Source organism: Anser brachyrhynchus (assembly GCF_964034855.1).
Source record: "Anser brachyrhynchus genome assembly, chromosome: 4".
In the NCBI taxonomy this organism is placed as follows: Eukaryota; Metazoa; Chordata; class Aves; order Anseriformes; family Anatidae; genus Anser; species Anser brachyrhynchus.
This window is the reverse complement of record NC_137698.1, coordinates 65,204,820-65,225,606: the sequence shown is the minus strand read 5'-3', so window position 1 is coordinate 65,225,606 and position 20,787 is coordinate 65,204,820. Positions and strand designations below refer to the sequence as shown.

At 38.3% G+C, this 20,787-nt stretch overlaps 1 protein-coding gene across 1 annotated transcript in view; it reads right to left on the bottom strand.

The window, feature by feature from the left end:
• CLNK (cytokine dependent hematopoietic cell linker) overlaps positions 1–5,412 on the bottom strand; it is a 31,975-nt gene extending 26,563 nt beyond the window's left edge. The window contains exons 1-4 of the mRNA XM_080588915.1: positions 5,107–5,412; positions 2,515–2,677; positions 703–782; positions 351–396 (exon numbers count right to left, since the gene is read on the bottom strand). Of these exons, the coding sequence (XP_080445041.1) occupies positions 351–396; positions 703–782; positions 2,515–2,677; positions 5,107–5,181 (364 nt within the window). The 5' untranslated portion in view covers positions 5,182–5,412. The remainder of the gene's footprint in view (positions 1–350; positions 397–702; positions 783–2,514; positions 2,678–5,106) is intronic.
• Between the last annotated feature and the right edge of the window lie 15,375 nt (positions 5,413–20,787).

Sequence of the window (20,787 nt, the reverse complement as noted above, 5' to 3'; positions counted from 1 at the left end):
TGTCACAAGAAATAGAACAAACGCAGTGGAGAAACAAATATATACCAGGTAATACTATAGATTTAGCATGTTCTGAGTAGGAGAACGTTGTCAGATAGCTTTTATAAATATATTTCCATTGAGAAACAAGGTGCTCATGGGATAAAATGTATCTCCTTTGTTAAATAATTACTTAAATATTTGGTTGTCGAAACAGCATTCCACCTTTTGCAGCAGATTTAATTTGGAAAGCAGCTGCTGTTCTGAAAACTGTCTTTTCTATCATCTTCAATGTGTACCTATATAACAAAGCTAAATATGGAATCACCATATTCTATTTCTGATTGCAGAAACAGATTTTTTAATTATACCTCTAATAGTCAGCATGCTCCTCCCCTCTAGAGCAGACGTGCGTTTCTGTTAATAAAACAAAGTAAAGAGGTGATCTTAGGCATTGTTATTTGAAACTGTAGCTAGTAAAAACACGTTTATTCTTCACTGGGATGCCCCATATACTTTGTAGATCCAGTCTTGACTTTAGGCATCAACAAACAATAGTTAGTTGAGAGCACATTGTTGCAAAGTGAAACAGGAACCTTTGTGACTTTGGAAAAAATCAAATGTTATGTGGCTAAGACTTTGACTGGACCGCTTGTAGCTTTAAATGATGTTACAGAAAAGAGGAAATATCATTTGTGAACAGGGTTTAAGGTCTTTACTTACAGCCAAGTATTGAGGTGACTGAGAGGGGTGCTGGCTGCTCATCTCGGAAGTGATACCTGAAGGCATCAGATAACGTTTGTCTGTAAAAGAGGAAGAAAAAGTAAACCTTAGTAATTCGGTGATGCTGTGTCTCAATATGAATAGGTTCAGAACATGTTTATGAGGTCAGGTGATGCCATTTTTATAGCATTTTCATTTTGTCTTTTCTGAACTTCCACATTATTTTGGTAATGGTATTGAGGCATACCTCACTGTGGTAAAAAAAAAAAAAAAGGCAAAAAAAAAAGCCTTTGTGAGCTGATGCACAGTTAAGGCAGATGTTTGATGTAGGCTGCGAACATATCAGTGATTCTGTTTTTCACTGGAACATTTGTTCTTGGAGATGCCAACAGCCTTCTTGAATGGATTGTTTGGGTTTAGCAAGGGTTGGAGGGGGGGGGGTCTCCAGAGAACATCTTAATTTTTACTTTAGCCTCTAATAAATACTGCACTTATCGCCCTCTAAAGGAAATGCGCAGATTGTTAACTGGCATGTTTTCAAGTCATTACTTTGTATCTCAAGGGCATTTTTATTTTTCTAGGAAAGATGGCAAAATGGGACGGTAGCATGGAATTCTGCCTTTCTGAAATACATTTTCGTACCTTTTCATCATTCTTGTATCAATGCTACATCATAGTTACTGGGCATAACATGCAGGTAAAAGGCAGCTTTTTGCTTAATGTGTTTTCTCCAAAACCATAAAAAACAAAAGTTTCTTTCTGATATTTCGGGACAGTTACATAAACCACAGAAGGTACTGGCTGTTGACGTAAAATCTTTTCTAACCGACATAACTCTTTTCCAAACAAAATGCCCAAATGACTCTTTGGAACATTATGTAGAATATCTGGATGTTCAGACTGATTGTGATCTGCTCACACACTGATAGAGTTCTCACATAAAAAGCCATTTATTTGTTTAGACATCAAACTCATACAAAAATCAATGGAAAAATCTTCACAAACTTTGATGGGAACCGGAGCAAGTTTATATATATATATATATGTATACACATATCCTGTAAATTCAGATTGTGTTTGGCTTCTGTTTTCCATTCTTCCTCATCTAGGATTTCCTCCATTTTTGTACTTTTTATTTTGAGAATAGTTTAGAATCTCTATAACCCATGGCTTCTAGCCATGTTTAGTTATTAAATTTGACTTCAGATTGCTTTAGTAATCTAAAACTTGACTAATGCAGCTATCTTGTAAAGTTAAGAATACCTTCTGAGAAACACATTCGAAGTAATTGTTAATTACGGATATTAAAAGCAGCAGAAAATATCTTTAAAAAGAGTGCTGCATTCATCCATCTGCAAATTATTATCTGGAGGAAACTTTTTTTTTTTTTTAATATGCTTTCCATCTAAAGGTTTCTATGCTTAAATAGCAGTGAGCTTTTCTGTAAAGGTTGTAGATTTGACTAGTCGGTTTTTGCAAATGGGGTTATAGAATTTCTTCTAGAAGGTGGGATTATAGAATTTCTTCCATGAAAGCAATACCAAAATGAAACAAACACATAAACAAAAAAAAAAAAACACAACAAAAAGCAGCATCTAAGTATTGATTTAACATACTCTAATGGAAAAAGGCGGTGAATATGAAACTGCAGACAAAGTTCCTCTCTTGATCCTGCTCACTAGTGCTTTATTTTTTCAATTAAACTATACCATTAAAATAAATACCAAGAATGAAATAAAACCAAATGTGTACTGTTCCTGTTTATGTTTAGGTTTGGCCTGCTTTCAGCAAACAGAAAAAAGAAAAAAATACCTGCATATTCAGATTCCTGTACAGGTTTGGGAGGAAGGATTCTCAAAGTATGTATGGGTTCCAGAGTGGAAGAATTTATTGTCTCATAATCATCTTCTTCCTTCTCGTATAGATTAGAGCATGATTTGAAGTCAGCCTGATACTCCCCTGTGAAATTTTTGTCCTGGATAAAAGAGGTAGAGATATACAGATAATGCAAATAAGTTTAAGTTCAAGATTAATTTCAGATTTGGAAATAGGTGATGGCCAGAACAAGATATTTTGGTACACCGTACATTTTCTGATGGAAATTGAAGGGTTGAAAAGTAATTGAGCAAGAGTTTTGAGGCTCTACATTTTTGATTTTGATTCCTACAATAACCTTTTGGGAGGCAGCTTAAATCTCCCTGTCAGCACTCTTGAAAATGCATTGAGAATGTTTAATTTTATGATCATTGCAGACATTTGAAACTATGCCTTTCATAATATTATCCATGTGGTGTTTGTATTGTACTGACTGTTTACATATATATGTCACTTGCAAGAATATATCAACTAGCTCATCATAAATTTCATGCTTTAAAATAAAAGCATGCACTCTTTTGGGGATTTCATGCTAGCAAATTAGCAGTCCAATTGACTCAAGATGTCTCTGGATTTGTCTATATACTTGGACCAGGTTTGCTCAAGATTTCTTTCTGGGGTCCTGCTCCACACTTCTTACTCACTGTTTACATGCTGGGACATCACTGCTGGCTTACTTCTGGAGGAGAAATGCACAGGCAGCACATAGCTGAGATTATTGCCATATCAACTCAGCTGAGGGCACCCAGCAGCTCAGTTAATAATGTTTTGCTACTGGAGACAGTATAGGTACATCCACCCACTCACAGCATACTTGGATATTCTCTGATGTTTGTTTTGAATTTGCTAGTAATAGGGAATCGATAGCTTCCTGAGGTGTCTTCTTCCACTAGTTAACTATCCTTTCAGTTAATGCTTTTTCTCTTGAGTGCTACAAATTAAGCCAATTTGTTTCACACTCCAAGGACACATACACACACACAACAATTGATTACTATCCACTTTATTTCAACCTTTATTACGTTTAATGTCTATAATTATATTTCCTTTTAGTCTTTTCATTCCTAGACTAAACAAGAACAATTCTTTAAAGCTTTAGCTTAAAGCTTTTCTGTGCTCAGACATCTCAAAGGATTTTGAACCTTATATCCCCAAAAGGATTTTGAACCTCATACCCCCAGCGTTACCTTCCTAGAAACTCTCTCCAGGTTGTACACAGCTTGATGAAAACATCACGTGGACATCCAAGAATATAGTGCTTTAGACAGTACATATCAGGGTGAGGTATGCCTTTTTATAACTGTACATATTGCACAAAAAAATACCACTACACGCTAGACATTCCCCCTGCAGGATACCTGCATTTTCAGGGTATTCTTCTGGGTAACTCTTTCCAGTTTAGCAGCAGGCCCACTGTGAACTAGACTGAGGGTGGATATTTTTCCAATCAATTGTGCAAACACTTTATACATATTAATCTAGGCCAGGTTTCCACAGTTTGCTTGTGAGACAGTCTCCTACAAATTGTCAAAGGCCTAACAAAAATCAAGATATATCACATCTACTGTTTTCTTTCTCCCCAGCATGCTCATATTTCTGCCAAAAAATTATTTTGGTTCAATGAATGGTTCTTCGTGTTCACACTAACAGCTTTTTTTTAATAAACATACTTAATATTTCCAAAAGATGCATTCAAACTGACTTTGTGTAATAGTCTCTCCAGGTATCCAATGAACCCTCAGAAACTGCTTTCTTACTTGTAAGAAATTGATGTTACCTCTGTTCTCCGCTGTTTTAGGAACCTATGACTCCTTGAAGAGTTCCCAAAGATAGTAAATTAATATCTCAGAAATTACTTCAAATATTTCCTTAAGTGCTTTCGCATAAATAAATATTCTCCTAGCAGTTCTTTCCTTGTTCTGCTTTTCACCATTACTGCCTTCTAGTTTTTATTAAATCCATATAGTGTGTGAATGTAATTAAGCTTTCTACAAAACCTGAAGCAGCCACAGTATCAATTACAGCAGCCTTCTTCTGTCATCATTTATTTGTTTAACTTCTTCATTATGCAATGGACCTGTGCTTTCTTTTCATCTTTCTGTAACTTGTAAGGTATTTGCACTCTTTTATGCATCACCTAACAGCTGAAACTCAAAACCATATTTCAGATACAAGTTGGAAGATATTGAAATGTGTACTGTTATCTTTTCAGCTTTTATTTGCATTGGTTTTGTATTAAAGCTCAAAGTTTATGATTTACATACTTGCTCAGCTTGACTCCTGTTAATTTTGCATGATCTTATGATAAAGATGCATTTTAGATGCATACCATAGATGGACTTCACTTATCTAGCTCCCATTAAAACAAAGTTGAAGTTATCCTATGTAATTAAAAAAATCTCATGCTTTATTTTACATTAACAGTGAGGACTACATGTTCTGTTACCGCTGCTGTAGCCAAGACAATATTAGCACACATCTAGAAGTGAAAGAAATATAAAATGCTAGGAAGAACAGCATGGTACTTACAGAACAATGTGCATTAGTGGGAACACTCCTCTCATATTCTGTATGAAATGGAGAAAAAATGTCAGCAGATGTCATTCTGTAGAAGATGATACAATAACTAGTAGATTACATAGAGTAATAAAAATTTGTCAATGGCACAGTATTTTACAGATCAGTGACTGATACAAAGAAGCAGAAGCAAATCCACCCAAGAGTTTTTTGACCTATACAATGCACAAGGAACTAGCTATGTAGAAATAGGATCCACAACCACTAGCTTCTCTAAGTGCACCCACAGAAAACACTCAGAGAAGGATGTGCTCCATCTCCTACCTCTCTTCTGAGTTTTGCTTGCCTAGGGCAGAACTCCAAGTGTTGAGCTTGGGGATCCTGGACTGGAAATCCCTCTTCTGGATAGAAACATATCTTGTTCCTTTAGTGGTGCAAGCAAATGTGGCCTCCTGCTTTCAAGACTGAATGAGAAAAGGAGTTCTGCTGATGTCTTTTCTGTGATAATAGCACAGCACTTGCGGCACTTGCCCTGGAGATATGACTGGTTTCAGCTTGAGAAGCTTCAGAGCCATGATTCCCAAGATAAGAGCACTCCATCTACCAGGATGTAAACTGTTCCAGCTGGTGACTGTTTGCCCATAGATGTTGTTTCATGGTTTAGCCAAGAAAGCATGTTACAGGGCCAAGGGGCTGGTGAACAGACAGTGTGTTCACTTGAGAAGAGAGTCCTTATTTTCACCCTTAACCTGGTTTACACATTTAATGTGGTGACTGGTAAATGCAAAATGGCCATAGTATGTCCTTGCGCAGTAAGTGCTCTTGTTCTGAGCTGTTGAAATGACCCTTTAGCCTCACTAACCTCACACCTGTGCCTACGTAATGGCCTGGTTTCAAAAGCAGAGAATGAAGGTTCTATCAAGACTAACATAATTACAACGTGATCTAATGCTTAGAAGGAAGGGAGAATTGTGGACTGAAATTCTTCTATGCCAAGGAGAGAGTTAAAACAAGACCCAATGAGTACTCTGTGCAAGTATATGAAGGATGGGCAGCATCCCACAGCCCTCCCTTCCAGACGTGTTTTAAGAGAAGCCAGTCTTTACCAGCTCCATTATTATTATTATTATTATTATTATTAATTATTATTATTATGTTTTTCTTTTTAAGGTCTCAAAAGCACATAAGCCTGGTATTGCAGAGTGTTGTATGCCCCAGCAGATGGCATTCAATGTTCATTTATACAATGTACATAGTGCTCTTATCTCTACTCAGAGGGTCATTGACAAGGAGGAGAATTATTCATGCAAAATAGTTATCTGATTTTCTGTTTTGTTATGCTGGTGTAAATCAGAAGTAAGGCCAGTTAAATCAATGACACTGAGTAAAACCGATGGAGATGATAGGATAATTAGATGGTGACAATATAACAATGAAAAAACAGTCAGTGTCTTTAAATTGTCACTTTTGTACATCTGTTAATAAAAATGGTCATTTTATCTCCCACAGAGTAACAGTGAACAACATAAATGAAAAATAGTGGTAAACATCAAAGTTATTGATGCACATTTCATGCTTACTGCCAAAAAACGGCTGACGTGAGCCTTTGGGTCGATTTATTGATATCTAACATTGATTTACAAATTGATGTCCAGGTTAGTCTATAATCTATTCTGTTACCCAAGGATCACCACAGTTTGGAGGAACTGCAGCCCTTTGCACAATGCCAGTGAAGGGAGAGAGAGAGTTGTGCTATTCTGTGGGCATTCCCTTTACATAAGGTGAGTTCCCAAATATTTGCTCTGTGCTAGCTGAGGAGTGCAAACCAGACAGAAACTGCTCCTCCTGTTATTTAAGGATGACATTTTGGAAGCGAGGATGAATATTTCATTTTGTCAACTACGCTAGACATATTGGGTTTGCAGAATGAAAAGTGCTGATTGCCATCTGGGTGGTGGAAGACTGTCAAAGAGACTCACCACTTAGGGAGAGACAATTTCTGCTGTTTACTATATATATTGCCCTGGAACTTCCAATTCCCTGGCTTCTATTCCCTATTGTACAGGTATAAAAGAGAACAGAATCACAGACTTGTAGAATGTTTTAGGTTGGAAGGGACCTTAAAGATCACCTAGTTCCAACCCTCTGCCACAGGTATGGACACCTCCCACCAGACCAGGTTGCTCAAAGCCCCATCCAGCCTGGCCTTGAGCACTTCCAGGGATTTCCATCATTTATCGGCAGTCCTGGCTATCGGGGGAGGTTCCAGTTGACTGGCGGCTAGCCAATGTGACGCCCATCTATAAGAAGGGCCAGAGGGTAGACCCGGGGAACTACAGGCCTGTCAGTTTGACCTCAGTGCCAGGAAAGCTCATGGAGCAGATTATCTTGAGGGTCATCACGCGGCACTTGCAGGGCAAGCAGGCGATCAGGCCCAGTCAGCGTGGGTTTATGAAAGGCATGTCCTGCTTGACGAACCTGATCTCCTTCTATGACAAAGTGACGCGCTTGGTGGATGAGGGAAAGGCTGTGGATGTGGTTTACCTTGACCTCAGTAAGGCTTTTGACACCGTTCCCCACAACATTCTCCTCAAGAAACTGGCTGCTCGGGGCTTGGACTGGCGTACGCTTCGCTGGGTTAGATACTGGCTGGATAGCCGGGCCCAGAGAGTTGTGGTGAATGGAGTCAAATCTGGTTGGAGGCTGGTCACTAGTGGTGTCCCCCAGGGCTCGGTACTGGGGCCGGTCCTCTTTAATATCTTTATCGATGATCTGGATGAGGGCGTCCAGTGCACCCTCAGTAAGTTTGCAGATGACACCAAGCTAAGTGCGTGTGTCGATCTGCTCGAGGGCAGGAAGGCTCTGCAGGAGGATCTGGATAGGCTGGAGCGATGGGCTGAGGTCAACTGTATGAAGTTCAACAAGGCCAAGTGCCGGGTCCTGCACCTGGGCTGCAACAACCCCAAGCAGAGCTACAGGCTGGGAGATGAGTGGCTGGAAAGCTGCCTGGCCGAGAAGGACCTGGGAGTATTGGTTGATAGTCAGCTGAATATGAGCCAGCAGTGTGCCCAGGTGGCCAAGAAGGCCAACAGCATCCTGGCCTGTATAAGAAGCAGTGTGGCCAGCAGGTCTAGGGAAGTGATTGTGCCCCTGTACTCGGCTCTGGTTAGGCCGCACCTCGAGTACTGTGTTCAGTTTTGGGCCCCTCGCTACAGGAAGGACATGGACGTGCTCGAGCGAGTCCAGAGAAGGGCGACCAAGCTGGTGAGGGGTCTGGAGAACAAGTCTTACGAGGAGCGGCTGAGGGAGCTGGGCTTGTTCAGCCTGGAGAAGAGGAGGCTCAGGGGCGACCTCATCGCTCTCTACAGTTACCTTAAGGGAGGCTGTAGAGAGGTGGGGGTTGGTCTGTTCTCCTACGTGCCTGGTGACAGGACGAGGGGGAATGGGCGAAAGTTGCGACAGGGGAGTTTTAGGTTGGATGTTAGGAAGTACTTCTTTACCGAAAGGGTTATTAAGCATTGGAACGGGCTGCCCAGGGAGGTGGTGGAGTCACCATCCCTGGAGGTCTTTAAAAGACGTTTAGATGTAGAGCTTAGCGATATGGTTTAGTGGAGTACTTAGTGTTAGGTCGGAGGTTGGACTCGATGATCTTGAGGTCTCTTCCAACCTAGAAATCTGTGATACTGTGATACAGGGATGCGGCATCCACAGCTTCTCTGGGCAGCCTGTTCCAGTGCCTCAACATCCTCATAGCGAAGAATTTATTCCTTATATCCAATCTAAATCTACCCTCTTTCAGTTTAAAACTCTTGCCCCTTGTCCTGTCACAGCAGGTCCTGGTAAAAAGTCTCTCTCCATTTTTTCTGTATGCCCACTTAATTACTGAAAGGCAACTAACTGTAACATAAAGCAACTAACTATAACATTTCCCTGGAGTCTTCTATTCTCCAGGCTGAACAACGCCAGCACTCTTAGTCTCTCTCCATCTTTGTGTCAGGTAGTTTGCAATCAGGTGGACATTCTCACATCAATGTTTTTTCAGTGAAGTTAACAACTTGCAACTGGTGGGAGTTTCCTCAAGCTATAGAGACTGAACATGTCATAATCAGTCTTAAAATTTCTTGTTGCTTCACTGCATCCTCTGTGAAATTAATAGGTGGAGTATACCAGTTGTAACAACAGTAAGGTGTTGGATTTCTATGGCATATGTGTGGGTGTGTTTCTGCCAGCTGATAGAGAAGGACATTTTTGTCCTTGTCAAAGGACAAAAGCGAAGAAATTAAATTTATTTACTTTGTAGCGGAATAAAATTGTGTGCATTTTGTGACCATCTAGCTTGCTTTTCAATGTGACCTAAAAAAAGTCTGACCAAAAGAGTGACTGGTTAACAATTCGTGCATGTAAATCTAATGTCAGAAATCTAGTCCATATTTAAATGAGAAAGCAGAAGATAAATCTATCCCCACAGACTTCTGTGGGTCTGTGAATGTGCTGTGGTTTTTTCAGTCATTTTTGTGGTGTTTCAGCAAGTGACAGAAAACAATAAAGTGTTGTGGGTTATGTTTCAATAAACCTTGTCATACTTACAGGGTGTCTCCTAACCTCTTCAACAGAAGGAAAAAGAAATTAAAAAAAAAAAAAAAAAGGATGGAATACTGCAAGGAAGAACCTTCACAGGAATTTTCAGTGTCACTTTTTTCCGTCAGGTCCAAAAGTACTGTGTAAAATGCTTGGCATTTTCCTTTAGCCTCTAGAGGAGCTAGGCAAGACAAGCAGAACCTTCATAAATTGCACAGATTTAATTCCAGGACCAAGGAAAAGGCTAGGCAGGCTTCTCCTCAGAGACTGTGAAAAAGGTATGTGAATAAATGCCAGTTATGTTAAGCTTTTGTGATATGTCAGTTATCCAGAGGGAATAAAAGACCTGCAGTAAGATGCTAGACTGTTGGGTTTTATTTTCCCAGAACCACTTTTACTTTTTTTTCCAGACTTAAATCTAAATCTTCTGTATTGTACTGATATACATTTAAGAAAACTTCACATAACACAATAAATATATGGTATACTAAACAGATTTGCACTTACTTACTTAGATAATTTTATATGCTTTGCATTAAATATCTCTAAGCTCAGCTGAAGTTGTGAAATACGGTATCATTTTCCACTGACTTGAGAAGAAGCAATACTTTACTTATGAAGTCAATGGGAATTAAACACATGCTTAACATTGACCATAACTGTCATGGAATCACATTTAGAGCTCCTGTGTCATTGTCCCACTGTTTTGGAACAACAAAAAAGTGATTGTTTTAAAACAGGTGAGTTTTTAAATTCCCTCAATTGCTTTCTAGAAGTCATCAGCCAATGTAATATTTTCAGTTTCCAGCAAGAAGATAACTTATGTGTGGCTTTTTTCAGTATATAACATCATGAAGCCAACATTTTTTTGGAGCAGCCTGGAAATAAACACCTTCTTATTTTTTTTTCTTTTTTTTTTTCTTCATTAGTGGGTATCCAAGAAGTTAGCTTTCTTTTCCTTTTTTTCTTACAATTTTTTTTTTTTTTTTTTTTTTTTTAATCACATTAAAATGTTCTGGCCCTTTGTTCCTTGCATACTAGAAACCATCACTGACTGAATAAACAGTAAGGTAAAAAGATATGTTATAGCACTCTTTTTTTTTTTTTTTCAGTACTGAATGAATTTTACCTTTTGGATATATTTCCAGATTCATTTCTGCAAGTATGTTTGGACAAGACCTAAGAACATAAAATAAATAAATAAATAAATTTAAATATTAGAAATTACCACTGCTCTATTAAACTTTACATACAATCTAGTATAACAGAATGAATGAAAGTTGCAAGAATAACAATTTACATTTGAAAAACAATTCAATAGACATGGAAATTCAACAATTTTGGTCAAACTGTACTATTTTTTTTTTTTAATCATTTACAGCCCCAAATTTGGTGCAATTAAAGAGAACTCTACTGATATTGCTAATATTAATTTTAGGCATAAATATTGTAACTGCCTTATTGACAGCATCTTCAGTATATCATTTCAGGGATGAATTTGCTTGGAGAGATAGGACCTAAACCTTCCTTTTAGCATGCAGCTGTGCCCTTCCCCTTCTGCCAACCCCCACAGGTATCACGATTTCCCCCAACTCTGACATGGCATTCTTCAATCCTGCTATTACTCAGACACAGGGAATATATGAGATATATTGAGTGCAGAAGAAATGCATTGACAGGTCTTGACCTAACCCTGGTGTTGTGGACGACAGTTTTCTCACCATCACCCTCGTTACCCGCTGGACTTTGTATCACTCTGTCCAGCAGCATATATAGATCTTCACAGTAACAGTAATTAGTATTCAGAAACAACAAGAATTATTATTTTACAATGAATATGCAGACAGGTTTCACATCAAGAGTACAGTAATACACACTTATTTTACCTACTTTCTGATGACCCATTCTTGGAACTTCCTAAAGTTTGCAAAAATATCAGTGTAAAACTTTGAGCTTCAAGTGCCCCACTCTTGGAATCACAACATAATTTAGGTTAGCAGCAGCTTTTGAACAGAGTGAAGCTGAGTGGTTTCCTGTTCAGCGAGCAGTATGTAAACCACACTAGATTCATCTGGTCTTTGCTGTCTGCTGCTTAAAACATGGGCGTATCAATACTACGGCTTTTATTAAAGTTACTTATGGATGCCTTAAAAGGTAATTTATTCACTTACCTATTTTTTGGCATAGTTTTCTTTATGCTGTTTGAATCTGTCAGGCACTGTACTCTGGTTTTCCTGTTAGCTCTGACACAATTGAACAAAGTCTATTGTTAGCAAGTAGCAGTAAATGGGAAAGAAAAGTGAGTTTTCAAATTTTCAAGTCTGGGAAACACATTTATGTAAATTATTGCTTTTTCTACCTCAAACATTTCCATCCTCTGGTGGAATATATTTGCTGACCTTTCTTTCTTTCTTTCTTTCTGATTTGTAAAAAACAAAACAAAACACCCCAAACACTATAACTAAAGTGTTTTCCTGCTGAGAGAATGGGAGTCTAGGAACTGAATTCCTGCATCCAGTGCTTTGGTTTCTTTACTGTACGGTACTTAGTAAACTCTTGTATAGCTGAATAGGAATTAAAACACAGGGCACCTATCCAAGATCTCTTTTGATACTAAAACACTTGCTAAACACCAGCAACGTATGTATCAAAGTACCAGAGACCTCTTCTCTTGGTCCCCCACTTCTGGTTGCTCTTGAGCCCTATGTAGAAACAGATTACATAATTTTACTCATGTAAAATAAACTAATTTGAAACACTGAAAAGATTTCAACTTTTACCATTTAACTACCAGAGACTTCAGTGTTTGCAGCAAAAGAGTTAGGATTTTCTTGCTAAATAATGCCTACAGATAGTCAAGTTGGTCATGTTCTCTTGAACAATTTCACTTGGGCTCAGTCCTGCCCTAATTACTCTAAGTTCATAGATCCTATAATTAGTATTGCCAAATCAAGTTTCATTTTTCCTTATAAACATGCTCCAAAATTCATTTTAAAAAATAAAAATCCTTTAATCAATATTTGAATGTACACATTGATAAATATTTTTTTCTGTCAGTGTGCAAATACTAATGGTCACAAACACAAAGAGAAGACATGATTTTGTTTGGCATGAGAGATATTTTCGAACAGTGGCTATAACTGCAGAGAATTTTGGACATTGCCTTTTTCTCAGTTTGCCAGTCAAGACTTTTAAAAATCTTGTTGTATTCCCCAGCCACCAGAAGTGTAAATGGTTAAATTTTTACTGCTGAGTTATCTCTCTAGAATGTCAGAAATACAAACAGGTAACTGATTTCTGTCAGCTCTATTCTCTTTATCATTCATGTATAACTTTTTGTTTTTCCTTTAAGAGAACAATTTCATTCTCTGCAAAACTTTCCCCAATTCCACTTACTGAAGTATCTATTCCAAATGCAAATGCCTACTGCATTTAAATGTTCTAAAATACAGTGAATGCAATTTTTGTGTGCTTGAATTTGCAGCATTTGTCACCAACCCTTCTGCATGGTGAATTTCCCAACATGCACCTGAAAAGTGACCTTCTGCAAGTTCTCCTTTGCCTGCAGCATGGAACTATTTTAGTCCCCTTTGTATGCTTTTTTTCTGCATGTGAGATGCAGCACGGAGGTTAAATACCTCTTTTGATGGTTACCTACATAAGTCCTTCAGAACCACAGACATGTTAAAGGTAACTAATACTGTTAATGGTACAGGATTTGTCAGAAGCTTATCATGGGTTCAGATCGTGGGGACATTCTGCGCTTTTTGGGTGACCTATGTTAACAAAATCCCTCCCTTGCCCAGAAAGATTACAAAAAGCCCATTTCACCATTTTTTTCTTTAAAATACAGATATGCCATTTCTTAAATCCCTGTGTCTAATTACAGTGCCAATGCATTTTTGCTTTCATGGAATTTTCCTCATTCTCTGGGCAATAATACAGTGATTTTTCTCCCACCTTCTGCAAAAGGCATTTTTTTTTTCTACGCATTATAAAACCCTTTCACTTCTAACGTAAGGGATATGTAGAATTTCATTTATCTGGCTACGTTTTAGAACATTTTTCATCTATTACTCATTTGAGATTGACCAGATACAGAAACCTAAATTGCATGTCTTTGACAGGGCACTTTAGTGGCACAGAGAGATCAGCAAAACCTATTTAGCTCAAGATCCAGGTTACATTGTATATGGCCAGAAGACATACCAAGAAGAAAATCTAGGGTAGACTTCCTGTTAAGTGATGGTTGACTAATATTTTACTGCAGACAAACTGTAATGGAGCACCTAAAGCAATAAAAATAACATTTACATTAATATCAGCTGAATTCCTCTTGATGAGTTCTCTTGCAATAAGTTATGACTAATTCATGACGAATTGGATGTATAAAAGTTCCTGTTTCAAAATCTCAGAATTTCCCAGAGTCACAGAAGTTGTAGCTATGTTACTCCATCTGGAAGTTTACTTACTTCCCAGCATTTAAGGGGATAATTACTAGGGTAAATTTTACTTGCCAGGAGTAAAGAATGACTAAATCAGTAGCTGAAATATTGACGGTAAAAAGAGAGACAAATCCTTTTCTTCTTACCTTTATTCTCTCTCTTTTCTTCTATTTCAGCAGTGAAATAAGAAGAACAAAAATAGCTATCATATCGGTTCTCCTCTGCAGGCAATACTTTACATGAAGCAGTTCAATATTGCCTGATGCTTTGTTCCATCAATTACTACATTCCAAACACCCTGCCATATTCCTGCGTCAAATTTTTCTTCATGAGAGATTGTAAATACCATCATTCGTCCCAAAGTATTCAGAAGCAATTCCCTATTGGTTAAACATTATTGTGGTTATTTGTTTCCGTAGTTACTTACTTTTGCAGTTATTTGCATATTTATTTGTTTTGGCAGAAATTTGTGAGAGCTCGTCTCAAAGAATAGATCTTCGCTGTGCTGGATGATTCACAATCGTAAAGTCAAAGAATGCATAAAACAAGAAAAGATGTGGATGCCACCAACAAATAGGGAACAAAACAATAAGCTGAAGGCAAAAATAAAGTTTGGTTAGAAGGAAAGGAGGAAATCATGGAGTATGCAACCCTGTGATAACTGTAGACATCTGAAGGGGGTCAGTCCCTGGTGTGAAAACCTAGGTACCCGTCAGGCCCGTGGAAGGAGAAAGCAATCTTCGTATCGTTACTACTATACAAAGAGATAAATATTACATTTTATTGTCTACCTAACACAAAAGAAAGATCCTAGTGTTTTTCACTCTGATTATCCCAATCCATGCCTTGAAGTAATTTTCTGAATAAAAATGTTTACCAGGGAAATTAATAAGGGACGGTGTCATTCAAAACACAGTTTGTTTCCTGAATTGTGTCTAAATGTGCTGTGTGCACTGCACATGGCAGTGTGATTAGATTTTGGGAATGTTGCAATCGCAAGGCCATTCTGTTATGAGGTGGTTTGAAAGTGCATCATACTGTTCACTCATTTTCTGGTAACATCTTTCTCTACAGACGTTACCTAGCAGTAGGGTTTGGCTTAGGAGGAGGCTTGGCTACTGCTGTTGTGGCCCTGATTAAGCACAACTGAAGTCAGTAGGGCAGAAGTAATGTTTAAATCTAACAGCAGAGAACACTCACAAAAACCTCTCACGGAGTGCATGGAAGAGAGTTAGCTCACTTTTGGAAGTGACAGGAAATAAGAGAGATCATGAATCTGGCTTGATTGGGCTAGCTCACTACTGAAGACGATTTCAAAGTTGCCTCAATGCAGGGATGCATTGACATTTTGGGTGCCTGAATACACCCCGCCTGGCCTCCCGTTGGAGCTCAGGAGGATGTGAGTCCAAATCTTCCTTTTCCTGAATCCCATAATTATGTGCAGAAGGGCAGCGGGAGAGCTTTCCTACTGCTACCATCCCACTTAGGGGCAGAAACAGTAATTTTGGGACTGATGCCAGTGGTGGGTAGGAGGTACACATGGGAAGAACATCTGAGCAGGGTTATTTAGAACCTTTAACAGGCTAACATGGAGCCTCTGTACTCCAAATTGCCTGTGGCACACATTCAGCTTTTAAGTCCTTTTGAGGTAGTTTTGGGCCAGCATAGTTACCTTTCTATGTACTTGATATAATTTGCAGTGTGCCGTACTGGGTCTGGCTAGGATGAAGTCAATCATCTTCACAGCAGCCCATATGGGGCTGTATTTTGGCTTTGTGGCTCAAACAATGTTGATAATGCTCCACTGCTTTGGCTGTTGCTGAGCAGTGACTGCTCAGCATCAAGGCTCAATTTTCTTCCCTTTCTGCTCCCCAGGGGTTGGGAGGGCACAGAGCAGGACAGCTGACCCCAGCTGACCAAAGGGATGTCCCACAACATATGACGCTGTACTCAGCACTAAAATTTAAAGGAAGTTTTTGGGGGAGATAGCCACTGCTTAGAGACTCTTTAGGCATTGGCCTACCCGTGGGAGATGGTGAGTGAAAACCTTTGCATCACGTTTTTCAGGTTGATGGTTTTGAATGCAGGCACATAAGCATCCTGCAGGTCTGACGCAGAGGCCCAACCACTTTTCTGAAATCAGTCCCAGACACTGTCCTGGAAATTAGCTCTTATTTATTTTTTTTTGGTTTGTTTTAATTTGTAAAGGTCAGTTTTTATGAATCAGTAATAAGATCATCTGTGGAAGCATTGTACTCAGTGCAGTGACATCAGACAAAAAGCTGCCTAAAACGGATGCTTATATGATTAACATCTTTAAATGACTTCAGCTGTGATCCTCCAAGTCTCCAAGGATATCTTTTTTTTTTAACCTAAAGTGAATGTTAGGAGCATAATAATAAATGTTATAGGCTATATTCTCTTAGTATAATTATGTAACAGTTCATTTGCAAAATGATTTGAATTTTGACTGGCACAATTCATTTGAATTATTTTCTTAAAAAAAAATAAACATGCTGTAGGTTTCCTTGGCAACCTTTAAAATGATATATATAGATGTATAAACATACCAACCGATCACTATAATATCAGTTAAAATAAACCCACAGAAACACAAGTAAAGTGAACAATAATTAGTTATCCTATTGATTAAATACGGATTTTAGAAGTGTTGAACAGAAACATTTCCTTAGTGCCAAACTGCACTAGCAATCAGCAAAATGCCAGCTCTTTGAAACTCCACTTACAAAATATTAAAAGATTTTAAAGTTACCTTTATCAGGAAACAGCTCCTTTGGTGAACATGGTATCATTCCCACCTCTCTACTACTGGGTAATACAGGTATTCAGACTGACAATTAAGACACACAGAAGACACTTTTATTTGCCTCATCTGGTTTGGAGTGGCTGCAATGAATCCTAGCCAGGTGATTTTGCACAGGTTGAAAGAGATTAAAAGGAGAGAAAAATGATAACCCATTGTGTCTGAAGAAAAAGACGGGACAGTATTAAGGCACATTTCAAGCCAAGCTTTGTGATCTTTAAGGAGAAGGAAAGGTTTTACTCAGCCTTATTTGCAAACACTTAGAGAGACTGGCCCTTTTAAGAAATTACTGTTGCAAAATGTAGATTTATGTTTTGTTGTTGTGCGTGATACCATGCTGTGGAGAGAAATGCCTGGAAAAGATTTGGAGTTTGGCAGAGATTCCTCCCCAGAACTCTGCTATCAAATCAGGCAAAACATATTCAAACAGCAACAGTGTTTTGGGACACTTCAAGCCAAGTGCTTCAATATAATACGAACCACATTGCAAAGCTTCCTCAGGGAGGTATGGCACGGACATTTTGCCCTTGAAGAAAGGAGTATGAACCATGGGGCTGCCTCTTCCATGCCTAACCATTCCTGTATGTCTCCTTAAAGGAATACAACGCAAAAGGCAGAACCTTGTGTATATATATACATATATATAATCTCTCTCTATATATGTACACATTGCGTATGTATGTATACACATATAGACCATTTATATATATATACAAAAGAGTAGAATACATATATTCTCTCTCTCTGCATATAGTATCTATTATATACATTATAATATAAATATTGTATATTATATTATACGTTACAATATGTACTTGTTTAAGGATAGCAATCAGTTCTGTCACCTCAGTGCAAACACTTAGGGCCAGCAGCATGAACCCCTAATAAAACTGTCAAGCTGGCTGAGCATATGTTGTCAGGAGGGTCAGGGACCTTGGATACCTGAAAGGTAACCACAGACATTTGACACTTGAAAAAATGCTAGTGGGAGGCTTTTGGTACCTGTGGTTACTGTTCATATTACTATGCATGTTTATGCCAAGCACTTTCTTATCTATTAAAACAGCTCTGTCACGGCATAATATAGACCAGGGAGATTAGGCTAACAGTGGCTTGAAATAGAAATGCTTATTAAGTGTGAATAAAAATGGTCTATGAGTGAGTTTTTCTAAACTCACCTGAAATCATATATTCTATGAGAAGATCAGGAAAAGCATTGATGAACCAAATATATCATGTGGATAGGGCTTTCACATTTTTAAATCCAAGTACTTAAACAGTAATGTGAATGAGCAAGACTGAGGGAAGACCTTAATGCATATAAAATGGTTTACAGTGACATAATAATATTAAAGATATACATTAGAAGCACCGTGATTTGTGACCATAGAAATCAGTGTAATTCAAGTACAATGCCTCATCTGAATTTTGTCCTGGGGTGATATTAATACTTCCTAGAGGTGTAGGGTTGCATCACTGTGACTATTTTCATTTTCATATTCCATAGTTTCTGTGCAGCCCCTTGGGATTTTTGACATCTAAATGGTAGAGAGTTTCTTCTGGAATGAAGAGTAAAGATATGAATGGGAAGCGAATGTGTTTTACTTTTTTTGTGAAGATTCTGGTAACAGATACTCTCCGAGGACTTGCAAAATTTGAAAACATTTCCTCTGAAGGCAATTCTGCCTGCAATATATGTCTTTCAGAAGGTTCATATATAGATTTTAACTAATTTTTCTTTTGCCTTTTATAAGCAGTATTGTTTCCAGATGTGTTCTGTGTAGCTACCTACCAAGTTATTTTTACTGACTTTTTCTGGCTTTTTTAAGTCCATACATTAGGATACTCTGCTTATTTGCAAGATGCCCTTATATCTTGCAATGACAAGTGCAAATCCCTGTACACACGGGGATGTCTGAGGAAAAATATTTAACTTCTTAATTCTCTCCCTAGTGCTTGGGAGTGAAAAAGGAACCCAAAGCCTTCTAGCTTTCCACTTTCTTAAAAGAATACCGAAGTATTTAATCTGAGCAGGCAGAGGAGCTGAAGGTTTATCATCTCCTTCCTCCTGCACAGATGAGCAATACCCTGGGAGAAGACAAGAAGGCAGCAGATGACATCTTATCTCAGAGCATGTAGTGCTGGCTGGAGCTACCTGCCAGAGAATCTGGGGAGGCACTGTGCAACCAGAACTGCCCGGGGTGTTGTCATTATGTATACCCTTTTCTAGCATATATGGGAGTCTGGCAATTTTACCATAGCCCCAGGCAAACCTCCTGTTTCAGGAGATGTTTGACTCTGAGTTAAGTATCAGTATCAAAATTCCCTCCTTATTGCTGTTATATGGCTGGTTTGCTTCTGCTCTACAACAGCAAATTGTAAAACAAGCTGAGCAAACCCATTGCACATGACAGACACTTAACCGTACGGAACTGAAAGAATATGCCATTTCTGTCCTTCCCTGTCCACCTGCTGCCAGGAAGGAGCCGACAGATAAGCAGATTTTACTTTAATTTCACTCTATCTGAGTCGAGGTGGAATAATCTCCATATAAAAACAAAAGTACAAGTGGTTGATGCTTCCACCATAGACATAGAGTCTAGCCTAAAGTATGGCTTTTAGTACTCAGAAAAAATAAAATTATCCTGTCCAAAGCAGAAAGAAAATATATAAAAGGACTCCAGCTTACTGCTACTGCACTGTAAACCTATATCCATGTCCTTAATATCTATGAATCACACATTACACCACAGTTACAGGTTGCCAATGAAATCCTGTTTAGAGTTGGATAAAAATGGCCACTCCACGTATTCTCACAGGAATGGTTTCCATGTTGAGTTAAAGGTACATATGGCAGTCACACTTCTAAGTTAAAATGAAAGCAAGCAAGTATCTTTATAGCATTTTTTTCAGTTATTGTTTACATTTTTTTATTTATATACTTATATGAGCAGATGTCAAACAATATATATATATATTTTTTAAGCAAAACTACAATCAATATTTCCAAACAAAACAAAACAAAAACAAAACAAACAAAAATTAAGGAATGATGCAGTTTAGAAGAAAGAGAAGGTGCTTTGCTGAATGGGATATATTTGCCTATTTAAACATTCGTGCCACTAAGATTGGGATCGTGAAATATAAATTAGGTGTTTGAATTAACCTGTTACTGACTCACTGTAGGCATTCATGTTTGAAAAGACTGGATTTTCTCTAGCTGTAGCCAGGTGCCTCTGAATATTTAAAAAAAATCTCAACTTTAGAGATTTTTTCTTTCCCCCTTTCCCTCTCTCTCTTGATTATCCAGCCTGATGTAAGAAAGCATGTTTTTGTACAGTCCTATATTCCTATCAGTTTCTGTTCCTAATTAATCCTAGAATATCCCTCTTATTGCTTTTGACCACTCTTTTCTAGTTGTACTCCACTCTGTATCTGGATATCTGCTTGGTGCTGCCAGCTGCCTGATATTGTGGCTTCGTGGGATTTCAGGTCACCTTGCCTGACAGCTACAGACATGTAGATAGGTAAATGTTGTATGTCTACATAAAAAGCTTACCAAAGGATAGGGATTGTGTTGGCATAGGCTATGCTGTTTCTGGAGTCTTTGTGAATAAGTGCCTGACTCTGGCAGCTGGCAAAGATGAAAACCAGATGCATTTCACAAGCAGCACAACATTCCTTTTAGAAAAGGTTTCTGAAATCATCACTGCTAACTGCAGCCTAATATTTAATCCTTATCCAAGTTCTTGTCTCCTTGAAGACCATTCAACAGAAGCAGAAACAGATTCCAAGAACCACAAATAAATAAACATTCTGTCAATAACTGAGCACTCTGTATGTTCA